Here is an 18,486-nt window from a genome sequence, read left to right on the forward strand (position 1 = left end):
TACCTCCTTAGTGAGGTTTATTCCTAAATACTTTTTTTTTGATGTGATTTTAAAAGGGATTATTTATTTACATTCCCTTTCTAATATTTGATTGTTAGTGTAAAGAAATGCAACCAATTTCTGTATGTTAATCTTGAACCCTGCTACCTTGCTGAATTCGTTTATCAGTTCTAGCAGTTTTTGTGTGGAGTCTTTAGGGTTTTCTACATATAGTATCATGTCATCTGCGTATCATGACAATTTTACCTCTTCCCTACCAATTTGAATAACTTTTATTTCTTTTGTTGTCTGATTGCTGTGGCTAAGACTTCCAATACTACTTTGAAGAGAAGTCATGAGGGTGTGCATCCTTGTCTTGTTCCATATTTTAGCAGGAAGGCTTTCAGCTTTTCACCATTGAGTGTTAAATTGGCTCTGGGTTTGCAATAAATAGCTTTTATAATTTTGAGATACATTCCCTCTATACCCACTTTCATAAGGGGTTGTATCATGAATGGATGTTGAATTTTATCAAATGCTTTTCTGCATCTATTGAGATGATCATGTGGTTTTTGTCTTTTCTTTTGTTGATGTGGTATATCACATTGATTGATTTGCACATGTTGAACCATCTCTTGTGTTTTTATCCATTCAGCCACTTTATGTCTTTTCTTTGCAGAATTTAGTCAAATTACATTTAAAGTAATTATTGATAAGTATGGATTTACTCTTGACATTCTGTTCATTGTTTTCTGGCTCTTTTGTAATTCTTTTGTCCCTTTCTTATTCTTTTGCTCTCTTCCTTCGAGAATTGATTATCTGTAGTGGTGTGCTCAGATTCTTTTCTTTTTATCTTTTGTGTGCCCATTATATGTTGTTACTTTGTGGTTAGCATTATGTTCATATAAAACATCTTATATTTATAACAGTCCATTTTAAGTTGATAATAACTTAGGTTCAAACATACCAATGTTCTATATTTTTGCTCTCACATTCCTCATTTTTTTTCACACATACACACTATATTTTATTTTTACAAGAGATAAATAAACTAACACCGAGCATTATAAATGGATGACCACAACAAAAGCAACAATGATTGCAGTTACCAAACACGAAAGACACTAATACTATGTCATAATATTGACATTCAGTCCAGTAATCTTCCACTGTAACAGGTCCTTTACTTTGCATTGAAAATTGATTTGTATATTTTTTGCCTCTGAGACCTTGTGGGATTTTTTTTAAATTATTCAAACAGAAAGTCACAAAAATTATAATCATCCTCATCAGTTCACTCAGTCCCATGTAATTAATTTTTTTTTCATCTTGATCTTTTGTTACCACTTTTATGAATTCATCAGTTTTCCATTTGAGTTCTGAAAATGCTTATTCATTCAGTTCAGCAGTATAGTCAGTTACCAGAAACCTGTACTTGTCAGAGTCTTTTCCATGAATTCCTTAAAGGTGAAACCCTTTTATAGGAACATTTTTGCAAAAGCATCAGAGTATACCCAGAACTGTCTGTAAATGACAAAAGACTTAAAAATGACCATGGTTAAAGATTTGATGAAAGTTCATAATAATGCAATTGACAAAGAAATTTAGTTATTTCTGAGACATACATTTTAAAGTAATAACTAGAATTATGACTTATAATACCAGAATATATAAGATTATAGAAATTTCATGTAATGTCTGAAACATTTATATTAACATATTTCCATACAAACAAATAACCCAAAGAAAGTTTAGTATTAGTTCTTTTGTTTGTTTCTTTGTTTTTTTATACTGCAGGTACTTATTAGTCATCAATTTTATACACATCAGTGTATACATGTCAATCCCAATCGCCCAATTCAGCACACCACCATCCCCACCCCTCCGTGGTTTTCCCCCCTTGGTGTCCATATGTTTGTTCTCTACATCTGTGTCTCAACTTCTGCCCTGCAAACCGGTTCATCTGTACCATTTTTCTAGGTTCCACATACCTGCGTTAATATACGATATTTGTTTTTCTCTTTCTGACTTACTTCACTCTGTATGACAGTCTCTAGGTCCATCCACGTCTCAACAAATGATTCAATTTCATTCCTTTTAATGGCTGAGTAATATTCCATTGTATATATGTACCACTGCTTCTTTATCCATTCATCTGTTGATGGGCATTTAGGTTGCTTCCATGACCTGGCTATTTTAAATAGTGCTGCAATGAACATTGGGGTGCATGTGTCTTTTGGAATTACAGTTTTCTCTGGGTATATGCCCAGTAGTGGGATTGCTAGATCATATGGTAATTCTATTTTTAGTTTTCTAAGGAACCTCCATACTGTTCTCCATAGTGGCTGTATCAATTTACATTCCCACCAACAGTGCAAGAGGGTTCCCTTTTCTCCACACCCACTCCAGCATTTGTTGTTTGTAGATTTTCTGATGATGCCCATTCGAACTGGTGTGAGGTGATACCTCATTGTAGTTTTGATTTGCATTTCTCTAATAAGTAGTGATGTTGAGCAGCTTTTCATGTGCTTCTTAGCCATCTGTATGTCTTCTTTGGAGAAATGTCTATTTAGGTCTTCTGCCCATTTTTGGATTGGGGTGTTTGTTTCTTTGATATTGAGCTGAATGAGCTGTTTATATATTTTGGAGATTAATCCTTTGTCCATTGATTTGTTTGCAAATATTTTCTCCCATTCTGAGGATTGTCTTTTCGTCTTGTTCATGGTTTCCTTTGCTGTGCAAAAGCTTTGATGTTTCATTAGGTCCAATTTGTTTATTTTTGTTTTTATTTCCATTACTCTAGGAGGTGGATCAAAAAATATCTTGCTGTGATTTATGTCAAAGAGCGTTCTTCCTATGATTTCCTCTAAGAGTTTCATAGTGTCCAGTCTAACATTTAGGTCACGAATCCATTTTGAGTTTATTTTTGTGTATGGTGTTACAGAGTGTTCTAACTTCATTCTTTTACATGTAGCTGTCCAGTTTTCCCAGCACCACTTATTGAAGAGACTGTCTTTTCTCCATTGTATATCTTTGCCTCCTTTGTCATAGATTAGTTGACCATAGGTGTGTGGGTTTATTTCTGGGCTTTCTATCTTCTTCCATTGATCTGTGTTTCTGATTTTGTGCCAGTACCATATTTTCTTGATTACTGTAGCTTTGTAGTATAGTCTGAAGTCAGGGAGTCTGATTCCTCCAGCTCTGCTTTTTTCCCTCAAGACTGCTTTGGCTATTCGGGGTCTTTTGTGTCTCCATACAAATTTTAAGATGATTTGTTCTAGTTCTGTAAAAAATGCCATTGGTAACTTGATAAGGATTCCATTGAATCTGTAGATTGCTTTGGGTAGTACAGTCATTTTTACAATATTTATTCTTCCAATCCAAGAACATGATATATCTCTCCATCTGTTGGTATCATCTTTAATTTCTTTCATCAGTGTCTTATAGTTTTCTGCATACAGGTCTTTTGTCTCCCTAGGTAGGTTTATTCCTAGGTATTTTATTCTTTTTGTTGCAATGGTAAATGGGAGTGTTTCCTTAATTTCTCTCTCAGATTTTTCATCATTAGTGTATAGGAATGCAAGAGATTTCTGTGCATTAATTTTGTATCCTGCAACTTAACCAAATTCATTGATTAGCTCTAGTAGTTTTCTGGTGGCATTTTTAGGATTCTCTATGTATAGTATCATGTCATCTGCAAACATTGACAGTTTTACTTCTTCTTTTCCAATTTGTATTCCTTTTATTTCTTTTTCTTCTCTGATTGCCGTGGCTAGGACTTCCAAAAATATGTTGAATAATAGTGGTGAGAGTGGATATCCTTGTCTCATTCCTGATCTTAGAGGAAATGCTTTCAGTTTTTCACCATTGAGAATGATGTTTGATATGGGTTTGTTGTATATGGCCTTTATTATGTTGAGGAAGGTTCCCTCTATGCCCACTTTCTGGAGAGTTTTTATCATAAATGGGTGTTGAATTTTGTCAAAAGCTTTTTCTGCATCTATTGAGATGATCATATGGTTTTTCTTCTTCAATTTGTTAATATGGTGTATCACATTGATTGATTTGTGTATATTGAAGAATCCTTGTATCCCTGGGATAAATCTAACTTGATCATGGTGTATGATCCTTTTAAAGTGTTGTTGGATTCTGTTTACTAATATTTTGTTGAGGATTTTTGCATCTATTTTCATCAGTGATATTGGTCTGTAATTTTCTTTTTTGTAGTATCCTTGTCTGGTTTTGGTATCAGGGTGATGGTAGCCTCATAGAATGAGTTTGGGAGTGTTCCTTCCTCTGCAATTTTTTGGAAGAGTTTGAGAAGGATGGGTGTTAGCTGTTCTCTAAATGTTTGATAGAATTCACCTGTGAAGCCATCTGGTCCTGGGCTTTTGTTTGTTGGAAGATTTTTAATCACAGTTTCAATTTCATTACTTGTGATTGATCTGTTCATATTTTCTGTTTCTTCCTGGTTCAGTTTTGGAAGTTTATACCTTTCTAAAAATTTGTCCATTTCTTCCAGGTTGTCCATTTTATTGGCATAGAGTTGCTTGTAGTAGTCTCTTAGGATACTTCGTATTTCTGCGGTGTCTGTTGTAACTTCTCCTTTTTCATTTCTAATTTTATTGATTTGAGTCCTCTCCCTCTTTTTCTTGATGAGTCTGGCTAATGGTTTATCAATTATGTTTATCTTCTCAAAGAACCAGCTTTTCGTTTTATTGACCTTTGCTATTGTTTTCTTTGTTTCTATTTCATTTATTTTTGCTCTGATCTTTATGATTTCTTTCCCTCTGCTAACTTTGGGTTTTGTTTGATCTTCTTTCTCTAGTTCCTTTAGGTGTAAGTTTTGATTGTTTACTTGAGATTTTTCTTGTTTCTTGAGGTAGGCTTGTATAGCTATAAACTTCCCTCTTAGAACTGCTCTTGCTGCATCCCATAGGTTTTGGATCATCATGTTTTCATTGTCATTTGTCCTTAGGTATTTTTTTATTTCCTCTTTGATTTCTTCAGTGATCTCTTGGTTGTTTAGTAACGTATTGTTTAGCCTCCATGTGTTCGTGTTTTTTACGTTTTTTTCCCTGTAATTCATTTCTAATCTCATAGCGTTGTGGTCAGAAAAGATGCTTGATATGATTTCAATTTTCTTAAAGTTACTGAGGCTTGATTTGTGACCCAAGATGTGATCTATCCTAGAGAATGTTCCGTGCACACTTGAGAAGAAGGTGTAATCTGCTGTTTTTGGATGGAATGTCCTATAAATATCAATTAAGTCTATCTGGTCTGTTGTGTCATTTAAAGCTTCTGTTTCCTTATTCATTTTCATTTTGGATGATCTGTCCATTGGTGTAAGTGAGGTGTTAAAGTCCCCCACTATTATTGTGTTACTGTCGATTTCCTCTTTTAGAGCAGTTAGCAGTTGCCTTATGTATTGAGGTGCTCCTATGTTGGGTGCATATATATTTATAATTGTTATATCTTCTTCTTGGATTGATCCCTTGATCATTATGTAGTGTCCTTCCTTGTCTCTTTTAACATTCTTTATTTTAAAGTCTATTTTATCTGATATGAGTATAGCTACTCCAGTTTTCTTTTGATTTCCATTTGCCTGGAATATCTTTTTCCATCCTCTCACTTTCAGTCTGTATGTGTCCCTAGGTCTGAAGTGGGTCTCTTGTAGACAGCATATATATGGGTCTTGTTTTTGTATCCATTCAGCAAGCCTGTGTCTTTTGGTTGGAGCATTTAATCCATTCACGTTTAAGGTAATTATCGATATGTATGTTCCCATGACCATTTTCTTAATTGTTTTGGGTTTGTTTTTGTAGATCCTGTTCTTCTCTTGTGTTTCCCACTTAGAGAAGTTCCTTTAGCATTTGTTGTAGAGCTGATTTGGTGGTGCAGAATTCTCTTAGCTTTTGCTTGTGTGTAAAGCTTTTGATTTCTCCATCAAATCTGAATGAGATCCTTGCCGGGTAGAGTAATCTTGGTTGTAAGTTCTTCCCTTTCATCACTTTAAGTATATCGTGCCACTCCCTTCTGGCTTGTAGAGTTTCTGCTGAGAAATCAGCTGTTAACCTTATGGGAGTTCCCTTGTATGTTAGTTTTCATTTTTCCCTTGCTGTTTTCAATAATTTTTCGTCTTTATTTTTTGCCAATTTGATTACTATGTGTCTCAGCGTGTTTCTCTTTAGGTTTATCTTTTATGGGACTCGCTGTACTTCCTGGATTTGGGTGGCTGTTTCCTTTCCCATGTTAGGGAAGTTTTCGAGTATAATCTCTTCAAATATTTTCTCTGGTCCTTTCTCTCTTCTCCTTCTGGGACCCCTATAATGCAAATGTTGTTGCATTTAATGTTGTCTCAGAGGTCTCTTTGGCTGTCTTCATTTCTTTTCATTCTTTTTTATTTTTTCTGTTCTGTAGCAGTAATTCCACCATTCTGTCTTCCAGGTCACTTATCTGTTCTTCTGCCTCAGATATTCTGCTATTTATTCCTTCTAGTGTAGTTTTCATTTCAGTTATTGTATTGTTCATCTCTGTTTGTTTGTTCTTTAATTCTTCTAGGTCTTTTTTAAACATTTCTTGCATCTTCTCGATCTTTGCATCCATTCTTTTTCGAGGTCCTGGAACATCTTCATTATCATTATTCTGAAATCTTTTTCTGGAAGGTTGCCTTTCTCCACTTCATTTAGTTGTTTTTCTGGGGTTTCATCTTATTCCTTCATCTAGTACATAGTTCTCTGACTTTTCATTTTGTCTTTCTTTCTGTGAATGTGGTTTTTGTTCCACAGGCTGCAGGATTGCAGTTCTTCTTGCTTCTGCTCTCTGCCCTCTGGTGTATGAGGCTATCTAAGAGGCTTATGCAAGTTTCCTGATGGGAGGGACTGGTGGTGGGTAGAACTGACTATTGCCCTGGTGAGCAGAGCTCAGTAAAACTTTAATCCACTTGACTGTTGATGGGTGGGGCTGGTTTCCCTCCCTGTTGGTTGTTTTGCCTGAGGCAATCCAACTCTGGAGCCTACCTGGGCTCTTTGGTGGGGCTAATGACAGACTCTGGGAGGGTTCACGCCAAGGAGTACTTCCCAGAACTTCTACTGCCAGTGTCCTTGTCCCCTCGGTGAGCCATAGTGCCCCCCTCCGCCTCTGCAGTAGACCCTCCAACACTAGCAGGTAGGTCTGGTTCAGTCTCCCCTGGGGTCACTGCTCCTTCCCCTGGGTCCTGATGTGCACACTACTTTGTGTGTCCCTCCGAGAGTGGAGTCTCTGTTTCCCTCAGTCCTGTCGAAGTCCTGTAATCAATTCCCACTAGGCTTCAAAGTCTGATTCTCTAGGAATTCCTCCTCCCGTTGCCGGACCCCCAGGTTGGGAAACCTGACGTGGGGCTCAGAACCTTCACTCCAGTGGGTGGACTTCTGTGGTATAAGTGTTCTCCAGTCTGTGAGTCAACCACCCAGCAGTTATGGGATTTGATTTTACTGTGATTGCGCCCCTCCTACCTTCTCATTGTGGCTTCTCCTTTGTCTTTGGATGTGGGGTTTCTTTTTTGGTGAGTTCCAGTGTCTTCCTCTTGATGATTGTCCAGCAGCTAGTCGTGATTCTGGTGTTCTCGCAAGAGGGAGTGAGAGCACGTCCTTCTACTCCACCATCTTGGTTGAAGAGCACATTCCTCCACTTTTTGTTTTTGATTCAAGTTTATCTTTTATCTTTCAGGGAAAGGCTGGGAGATGCGCATTTTCCTCTGTACTGAGCTATAGGTAGAGAACCAAAGTGAGTCCTCTTGAGTCCATTAGGAACTGTTTCTTTGTTGGCTGTAGTGTTGTATATCTTGTGGACACAGCCCTGTTGGCTTTCAGGGCTAGATGTTTTGGGGATTTGTCCCTTGGGTGGAAATCTTAAAAGGTGGGGTACTAGATGTTGGGTCTAAACCCTTCTCTCCTAAAGGAGAAATTGGGAGTTGGGAGTTCCTTCCCTATTGTATGTCACTGTGATGGGGTGGGTTTTATGGCAAGAGTGTGTCTCAGCCTCTCTTATTCATTTCAATGTGGGTTTTTGTTGTTCCCCCAATGTGTAGGAGTCACTCAGCTGGTTTCTGGATTTTTTTCATAGGGAATTGTTTCATGTACAGCTGTAGATTCAACATATCTATGGGAGGAGGTGAATTTAGGAACTTCCTATGTTGCCATCTTGGACCACAACCCAGTAAGGTTTATACTCAATGTTTTCAATACAGGATTAATTCCACCACTATCTGCCTGTAGGCTTGGCAAGATAATTAAATGAGATAATGAAATGAGTATAAAGCATTTTGAAAAGAATGGGGCCTTATATAAATATAAGGGAAAGTTACTTTGGCATGCCTGAATAAGAGTGAATTCCAGAATGGGCAAGAAGAGTATGCAGTATGGCTCATCTCTTCTCACTGCATGGCAAGGCATATACAAATCTCCCCCTTGCTTATGAAGCTGCAAATAAAGCTGATTTACTTGAAACATTCTATTGTGGGCCAGGTGCCTTAGAAGTCCCAGTATTTGTTGCCAGCTTCTTTTTGAGACATAGCAAGGTGGCTGGCTTATATTCCAGTTTTTCTAGCTGCCAAATGACTCAGAAAACCAAAACAAAACAACTTTCTTCAGCAACAGACAGAGAAGTTGCCTTTCTCCTCCCTCCCCGTTTCTTTCATTTTAATCTTTTGTAATGTGTGGTTTCCAGATTCCAAAAGTGTAAACGAAACATGTCTGTTTTATAGTTTCTATTCTCCAGGGCAAATTGGAAAAAGAAACCATAATGGCTCTTAATCTTCTTTAAACCTTCCTTTTACAAATAATTTATTTCCAAATATTGCTGTTCTTTGCATGATTCTCTTGGGGTGGAGTGGGATAGAAACAGGATTCATATCAACATATTGTATACAATGCTTTTTTCCTAAAGTGCAGCATAATCAAAGTAGATTGTTTCGCAGGATTTTTGTGATCATATGATGGGGATAAAACGCTGCAAAAGTACCTTAGACATTTGGGGAGAAGTGGTTGTTACATTTGGGAGAAAAATACCTCAAAGAAATAAAAGGATCTCAGAGGAGTTTCCTTTTCCTACTCCTAAGAAATGCATTTCCTCAAGCATGTAGAAGAAGAACCAAATTGAATTGTACTTTCATCATGATATAAATTGTGCAAACAACTGGGAAATATAACTTTTAAATATTAAATGGAATTTGACCCTTGTTAAATATGTAGATTTGAATATTTAACATCACATTTTCCTTGTAAGTTATTTCTTTTATGTGTTCTTTACCATCTCAAGTTAGTGTGCTAATTTCCCCTGTGTAGTTTCACGAGACAATGTTTTCATTCACTAACAACATTTCATAGTGCATTAATAACATCAACACAGCCAGATTTCCCTGTGTGCCAGCTTCAGTGTTATAAGAGATGTAGGGACATTTGTTAAGCCCAGGTAAATATTAAATATCACTTGGGGATGCGGGGAGTAACAATGTCATTTGCCGCCAGCCCTAAGTTCCTTTGAGATGTATAAAAATGCATATGACTTGTTCAGTCTATTAAGCAGATGCTAGTTCAGCTATAGTGCATATGCTGGTTTTCAGACACAGTTTTGGAGTGCAGTGGTGGAGACATATGCATGTGTGAAAATTCCAGGTGTGAGTTTGGGGGCTGCCATTTAAATTTTTGTATTTTTTGAATTTAATTTAAACATTGATCTCCAAGATATATAAATGGTATTAAATTTTGGAAAGCTGATTACAAATATAGCAAAGCATGAAGGAAAATAGTATGTGGATTTTAAAGGATTTTTTAAATTAAATTATATCTTACATGAAATAAATTGATCATTAATTTTGTCTGGAATTTTACTTGGTCCAATAATCAGCTATTGATTTGCAGTTGTTCTTGATTGTTTTATCATGTGACATTCTGAACTGTTTTATAAGGAATTGTTTTAAAGTTTACATATTACAACTCCTTCAACTAGGGAAGCTATTTCTTAATATTTTAGCCCAAAAGGAAGAAAATATTATATTTCCTTATACTATTCTGAGACATGAAAAATATACTGAGGATTTTTTTTTCTTTACAGGAAAACAAAATTTTAAAAAGTTTTAAAAGAAAAAGAGATTTTATAAAAATAAATTTTCCCTCTGTGTTTTTTTACTCTAGATAAGTGTATAAAAGTGTATGAAATCATGGAAAACAAACAAAAACCCTTAATATTAAATGCTAGTGTTTTTTTCTTTTTCTTTCAGCTCTCAGGAGAAGTGATTTTACAAATTGCCAACGAACCAGTTCTGCCCTTTAATGCTCTCGATATAGCTTTAGAAGTTCAAAACAGCCTTAAAGGTAATTTTTCTTTGAATTATAGTAATTTTAGCAAATGAATAATTGTTCAACTAATTGTGAACAAGGGATAGATAAAGTCATCCACTATCTTACTAGCTATGGCAATGTAGCACTTCCCTTCCTATAGAGGACAATCATGAGAAGGGCTTAGAAGAATGTGGGCTACCATGTCAACAAGAATGAGGTATACCTAATATTCAGTTATTTGAAACGAGACTGGCCCAGAAGTTTGTCCTTTGGGATTGGTTTCCATGAAGTATGGGCTGGGTCCATTTGACTGAAGTGTTGGCTCATCCTAGGTTAAGGATGACAAGGAGGAAACCAGGAAATTATTTCCACAGTTTCTATTTAAGTTCTTTCCTGTTTGAATATCTCTCTCTCTACAGAATTCTAACACCACCTAATAATTATCTTTATTTTCCCTTTATCTATATACAAATCTTTCACCTAAACTTCTAGTTTGTCACCATTCACCAAACACAAAGGGCAGTATTGTAATTAACAAAATGCACCCTCCTTCTCCTCTTTGAGCCACACATCTTACTATCAGATCATTTGTAAACATGTATTTCTTAATATAAAAGCCAATATTTTCACTATAGAACTTAAGCAGTAATTCTTGGAAAATGGATCACTCTAAAGAGCCAAATATTTCTAGTACCTGAAACTTTATTACTTTTATTTTTAAATTTTGACTACCTGGATTGATTCTTAATCCAGAGACTACTACAAAACAATATTTTTCTCCCTCAGTGATTCTTATTACTTTTATTATAGTGGCTGTGTAAAACCATGACCTTGGGTGCAATTGGGCTGTTTAGGTCTATTTTGCACCCATACTAAATGGCCTCATATTGCTCTGCTTTTGGTATATTTAAGCTAGTCTCTATTTTTTCTACTTTTGTCAAGCTTCTTCTTTTTATTGTCATGAGTGTCACTATCTGTAGCAGTTACTCTGTTCTCCACTTACAATTTTCTATTTCTATTTCTAGAATATTTCTTAGAAACTGTAACCAAGTATATGGTATTTTACAAAATAAGAACAATATAGGCATAAATAAAGGGTTAAAGACTTCTGTGAATAATATATTTTTTGCAAGGATTTCTTTTAAGCAACTATTTTATTTTTTCTGTAGACTGTTTTGCTTTTCTTTAGTTCTCATATTTTCACTTTAAAAGTTCAGTTGCTACTGCATATTATACTTAAAACTTTCAAAGAACAAAAAGAGGAGACTATTATTTGTATTACATAAAGATTTGTCCATCTATAAAGAATAATTCTCATGCATAGAAAGGAGCCTCAAGTAGTATATTGTGAAATAGAAACATTGTACAGTAGAATTATAAATGATTTACAAGTTGCTTTTCTGAGTCCAAATCTACATAAATGTTTAATACCATTGTAATAAAGATATGAAGAGATTTTTGTTTTGTTTTGTTTAGATATTCACCAAGCATTTATTAAGCACCTGTAACTTGCAAGGTGCTGTGTTAAGTGCCCAATGGCAAGTCTTACAGACACTGACTCTGCTCTTGGACTTGAAGTATACCAGGGAAATAAATTTTAGTGACTGATATTACAAAAGAATAAACACTTAGTATTGTAGAAGTAAATAACAGGGAGTAACAACAAACTTCTTGTTATCCTTTGCTAATTAAATCAGCTGTAAAACATTATATTCTTATGCAAGTTTTTACACATATCCTAGGAAGGAAGAAGAGATATTTTTAAAATTAAACAAAGCCAGCAAAACCAAAATCAATAACAATACTGTCATTTTAAATTCCAAATTCTATTTTCTTTTTAAATAATTGGGTTTATTTTTTGAATCCATAAGTAATATTATAGCATTATCATTCCTATATGAGCATTTTAAGTAATGTAGGCTACTTCTGAAGGTCAGAAAAAAGTCCTAAAGGGTCATTGTTAGAATTATATTATTACTCTGTTCCTTTGTGGGTAGTTAGGAATCCCTTTGAAAATACGAAGAAAAGTATGGTCTCTCTCCTCAGAAAATTACACTTGTACAAAAAGCTTTGCATATAACCCCCATAGACTTTACATGATCTCTTGAACCCATTTATTAATTCATTTAACAAACATTGAGCACCTACTGTATGCCTGGTACACTTATATGACCAAAAAAACAAAAACATAAAACCCAGCCACTAAATAAACAAATAAAATAAAATTAAAATCTCTTCTCCTGAGAAACATACATGCATGGTAGAACAAAATTTGCATAAGTCAAAGCAATTTTTAAGTTAGCTTTATGCTCAAACTGTTCCCTAATATCAATCACTTTGGAGTAAATTTGCATTTTCAAAATAAGTGTTAAAGAGCAGAACTGACTGTGGTTGTATCCAGAGTACAGAGGAGAGATTTGGTGTGGGAATATAAATTTGAGAGCTGTCCCAAATGAGATTTCTGAGGGGTTGAGTGCAGATAGAGGACAGAAAAGATTTAAGATTTCTGGGCACTCCTGCATTTAGAAATTGGGAAACGAAGGGGAATCAGAGGAGGAGACTAAGAAGGAGCAGATAAAGAGTAAGAGACAAACCCGGAGAATGTGATATCCTGAAGCCAAGTGAATAAACGCTTTCAAAGAGGAAGGAGTGATTCACTCCGTCAAATACCGCCACCGGTTAAGAAAAATTAGGACTGAGAATTGACTGCTGGATTTAGAAATTTGGAGGTCATTAGTGAGCTCAACAAAAACAATTTTAGTAGAATGGTATATGAAATAGTCTGATTAGAGGGGTTCAAAAGAGAATGGGAAGTGATAAATTGGGGACAGGTGATGGTAGATGGAAAGCATGGAGTTGAGAATGGTTAGCATGTTTTTATTTTGATGAGAATGATCTGATGGAGAGTGAAGATTTGATTTAGAAGAGTGAAAGGAGAATTGCTGGAATGATTTCTTTGACTAGAAGCAGCATAAGGTGGAGGACGTTGCCTTAGTTATGAATGCGGTCGTCCACCCATAAAAATGTGAAGGAAGGCAGAGAATATGGTACATGAGTAGATGTGGTACTGGGAGCTCTTGGCAAGTCCCCTTAGATTGTAAAAAAATAAAGTAGTTGTTTGGGAAGGTGGTAGAGTGAATGAACTATAAAAATGGGATTAGTCTTTTGGGCAGCATTAAGCACTCAAAAGAAATATATTTTACATGAGATAATTCAACATAATTGTGTACCTTTTTCCAGCCTTCAGCTGGGGATTCAGGCATAAAGCAGGCAGAGTTGGATTTAATCAGAACTAGGGTTTTGCTGGGAGAGGGTAATGAACTAGATAAGGTAAGGAAAAATGAGAGTGTCTGCAAAGGAGCATTCATAGTGATGGACTGATGTATCTAAACTGGGTATAGAATAATGTGAGGATACAAAGGGAAAGAGGGTGAGCATAAATAAAGGAGGATGGATAGACTTTATTTATTGGCAAAATCAAAGAATTAAGAAAAAATAAGCTGAAAAGACCAGCAAATGGGATTATTGAAAATTTGACCATATAAAGAGTGCAGATATTGGTAATGACAGTGTACAGCTGAGGTATGACCATGGAAGTATGGTAGCTGATCAATAGAGGAAAAGAGGCTATGGAGAAGAGAGGCCAGACTATGTCTACATGGATATTGATATTGTCAAGAACTAAGATAGGAGTAATTCTTTTAAGAGAGAGTGACTGAGCCAGGAGCTAAAATCTTCAGAGAATGAGCAGTGACTTAGAGACACCTCTTATTGTTCTTCTATGGCTAGTGGTACAAAGGGTGTGGGAGAAAAAAGAGCTACCTCCTGAGAGGGCTGCAGTGGGAGAAATGTCAATAGGGGAGAGCCAGGTTTCAGTTAAGGCAAAAAGGTAAAGAAAATGGTCTGAAAATAGATGAGATTAATAATCCTTTCTTTAGCAGTTATATCTCAAAGCATGTAATTACAGGGGGAAAAAACAAGCTGCAGTTGTTCTACAATGATTTCCACTGCAGGCCAGACATGACAAAGTCTAGATGAACCTCTCCCAAAAATCCCAGGTTCTCAGTCAGACGAGCCAGGAGCATTTTGGCTTCTTGCTGTTATATTGAACCGCTTCTTCTTTGGTTGTTGGTTATTTTTGAGTTTTGTTCTTTTGATGTGAAACTACTTGGGTCTCCCTGTCACTTTCACTCTGAAAGATGTGGCCAGACTTGAGATGTACCCATACTAAAAAGACAAAGCAAAGCAAAAAAAAAGTAACCCCCAAAATGGGCAAAAAATATTCTTTTACCACGACCTGCATATAAGTATTTGATCAAGGGGATATGAGTTGTCACCTTTAAGCTATACATTTTTGTATTTTAGTTATCATGATTCAAAATTATTTGAATTATCTGTACTATAGTAAAAGGTTATTCAAATATTTGCTAAATTGTAGGTGATTTGTTTTACCTGTTCTATTTTGACTACTTTGGTTGTAACCTTATTTTTAAAATAGAATATTTTAATGTGCTAATGTGTAAATAATGGATACCACATATCAACAACTAAATAAATATTTCAGTTTCAGTTTTAGCTACAATGCTAGACGACTTCATTAGCTGAACAGTGTTCCTGTAGCATGTTAAATGAAACATATAATTTTACTGCTTAATACAAGCTTTAATTGTTGATATATTTTCTTTTTTCGCTATGACAGTTAATGGTGATTAGTCTTAAATTCTCAATTACAGTTAAAAAAAAAAAAAGACCTTCAAGGCTGAACTATAAAATACTGTTTCTCCTTACTGCAGAGAGTTTAAGTATGAAGGTCTCTGAAACACAATTGCATTTTCAACAGTGTAATTTTTACTCCTTGACAACCAGCCATCTTGTTTATTTATTACACTAGTTTATAGTAGCAGCAGACCATTCTCTATCATTCTCACAACCACCAGAAAGAAGGATAATTTACCAGTGAATAATTTGTTTGAGTTGATTTATTGGTTGGTTCTTGAAAGCTCATTTTGACTGAGTGACCTTAATATTTGGTCAATGCCAAACACATAATAGTAAGAGAATGAATATTTATACATGGTGCATGGAGATATAGTGTAAATAGTGACTGATAAGATAACTGACATGCTTCAGATGTATTTGTGACAAATAAAAGTATGTCCAAAAAACGCACATACAAGGCAATGGTACGAGTTTATGAGGGCAAGGGAAGGTGTCAAGAATAAGTATCACCACGCCCCTGAACCTGGAATCTGACTAAGGAGTGAGCACTAATTACCTTACTAAGTTTATTGTTTCTCACTTTATCCACTTTTTAATGCAAAAGTAGCATTTCAAAATAATTAACAACTATATAATTCTGATGCTTTTTATTTAATATCTGCTATTTTTCTTTGCCAGAATTTTAGATGTAATTATTTAGCATGATTATAAAAACGACAAATGACCAAATAAAGTAAAAGTCATGTTCATTTGACCTGGCTACGTACACATTTATTTAGTGCAAGCCAGACCCAGCAGGAAACGTAATTTCGAACTCTGTGGCTTGTTGCCACCTCCTGATTGTCTCACTAAATGTCAAATGGTTGTTGGCAGCATTTCCCACTGTTCTTTAAAAAACTGACGATGCTGATTTGATCTTTTTTTTTTTTAATTAGCTTTGATAATTCATTAGCGTCAATCACTTCATTTTGGGAGGAGGGATAGTATTTCAAGGTGATGATGCCACTGAGGCAAGCACTATGATTTCTGTTAGATTTGTAGTGTCTTATTTTCAAGTGTCACTTTGGTTCTTTTCTACAATCACAAGTGATTGGGGCCCATCTAATGTCCTTTTTTCTTCTTCTTCTTTCTGAGTAATGTAAGATGAATTTCAAAGTTTGCAAAATTAAGAGTGCACTTTATAAATTGCGTGAGTCTAGTCCTCAGCCCATCCGTCTCCAGTCTTGGTTTTAATGACCACCAATTCAAACTCTGGACTGGCCTATAGATAGTAAATGATGGGTGCCCTGGGTACCTGGTCTGTGCTCTCCCTGAGAAATCTAAAGCAGACCATCTAAAATCCAAACAGTCCTAGGGAAAGATCTTGTTCCCATGGGAACTCTGAACCATGATAGATTTTTCGTGGTCTGAACTGGCATTTCTGCAACTGACTTTTTTGTGTGACAAGGACTTAAACATCAAAAGCATTCTCTGAGAAGTGTCTTAACTTGCTTGCCCAAAGTGATGGAGAAATTTGATAAGAGATTAGTCATTTATTGGGTACAAATTCCTGACAATATGTTCAGTTTTAATCCCCATGGAATTTTTGTATGGCTTCTGACTACATAACTATATTAAAGATTGTATTTCACTTACTGATATTCCACACCTCATCCAAAAAAGGATTTGAGACAGCTGGGTCTGCAACAAACCTGATTGTCTCTATAATGTCAGTGTTTGTCTCCTGAAACTAGTTTTTCTTTCTCCCCATTTCTCTTTGAACTCATATTTTCATTGCATAATGTTCCTTAATTCTTACCCTAAGCATGGTGTCCCTTTTGTTTTCCTCAGAGTTATACTTTCTTTGCTTTTGTTTACTCCTATCTCACAATTTGTTGCTATTCATACGGCTTTCCTTTGTGATCATTGTTTTCTTCCCTGCTCTAAGTACTTCATCCAAATCTGTTTAAAGTGTTCTTTCACTGTCTACATTTCACGTCACTACATTGATTGAAATACGTTAATGACTTCTTATCATTTTTACTAGTCTCTCATCATAATAATGCTCTATTGCATTATGATTTTTTCTTTTGAATTTTTATATGCACATTTCTTCCACCATCCATCTTCCAGACTCACAGATGTAGAGAACAAACTAGTGGTTACCAGTGGGGAGAGGGGAGGGGGGAGGGGAGTAAGAGGTATAACCTATTATGTAACAAATAAGCTACAAGGATATATTGTACAACACAGGGAACATAGTCAATATTTTATAACAACTATAAATGGAGTATAGCTTTTAAAAATTGTGAATCTCTATATTGTACACCTGTAACTTACATAATATTGAATAGCAACTGTACTTCAATTAAAAAAATGAGGCAGAAGGCTAGTAAGAATTTTTATATGCACATTTCTTCATCTGTCTTCCAGTTGTCTCTCTGCTTGTCCTTCTCTGTTTATCCTTTCTCCCTAGAAGTGCAGTCCTCCTGAGATGTGGGATTGCCCTCTACCAGGGCTGGGACACCAGAGGCCCCACAGCATTCAGGATGTGGTCCTCTTCCTTGAGGCATCTTACTGGTTCAGATAACCAGCGCAGCCTTATATGAGCTTAAGGCTTAAATATTAACGTCATCTTGGGCATGTGCCTGCCTGAGATATTACCAGGGAGTTGTTTCTGTATGCTTTTTATGCTAAGAGAAATATTTCAGACTTTTCAATTGTCTTGAGAGGTGAAATGCAGATAAAAACAATGATAGTTACAATCTAAAAAATACTTTAAATTATAATAAGTGCTGAAAACTGTGAAACTCCTAAGCATCTAGCTCAGTGAATTTTCTCAGCTTGCAAACACTTGTATAGATCGAGACACAGAAGAAAAGCCAAATTCCAGAGCTTCCCTGAGCCCTTCCTAATCTCATCCTGACTCTGCTTCCCAAAGGCAAACACTGCCGAACACCGAACATTAATTTTTCCCTTATAAAGGAAGACTTTACATTTTATAAGATAGAATGATATGATGATGTGCATTCTTTTGAACATAGCTTTGACCTACATATGAGTGTGAGGTTCATCCACGTTGATGCATGGAGATGCAGTTTGTTTCCACTGCTGTGCAGTCTTCCATCGTATGAACAGACTGCAGTTTGGTTATCAATTCTACTGTGAGGTACAGTTGGGATGCTCCCAGGCTGAGGTTATTATGAACAGTGCTGCTGTGATCAATCTCCTATGTATCTCTTAGTGCACGTGCATACTCCTTGCTGGATCATAGGGTATGTGTATGTCTAACCTCAGCAGATACTGCCAAAAAGGTTTCCAAAGTCGCTGTAGCATTTTCTTCAATTTTACCAGTAAGAATTTTGATCACTTTACACATTTACCAATACTTGGTATTTTGTGTCTTTTTCTTTTTCTTTGAAATTGTGGTATTATTATTTTATTGTGGTTTTAATTTGCATTTCCCTGATAAATAAAGGTCTCGAGAACC

At 35.8% G+C, this 18,486-nt stretch overlaps 1 protein-coding gene across 3 annotated transcripts in view; it reads left to right on the forward strand.

Annotated features, from left to right (window-relative positions):
* The window catches only part of NAALADL2 (N-acetylated alpha-linked acidic dipeptidase like 2), a 1,542,421-nt gene that overhangs the window by 1,429,521 nt on the left and 94,414 nt on the right, over positions 1–18,486 (forward strand). For all 3 annotated transcript variants that reach the window (XM_036850518.1, XM_036850517.1, XM_036850516.1), the window contains one exon: positions 10,238–10,331. In XM_036850518.1, the coding sequence (XP_036706413.1) occupies positions 10,238–10,331 (94 nt within the window). The remainder of the gene's footprint in view (positions 1–10,237; positions 10,332–18,486) is intronic.

The sequence above is a fragment of the Balaenoptera musculus genome, chromosome 4, assembly GCF_009873245.2.
Source record: "Balaenoptera musculus isolate JJ_BM4_2016_0621 chromosome 4, mBalMus1.pri.v3, whole genome shotgun sequence".
NCBI classification, from domain to species: Eukaryota; Metazoa; Chordata; class Mammalia; order Artiodactyla; family Balaenopteridae; genus Balaenoptera; species Balaenoptera musculus.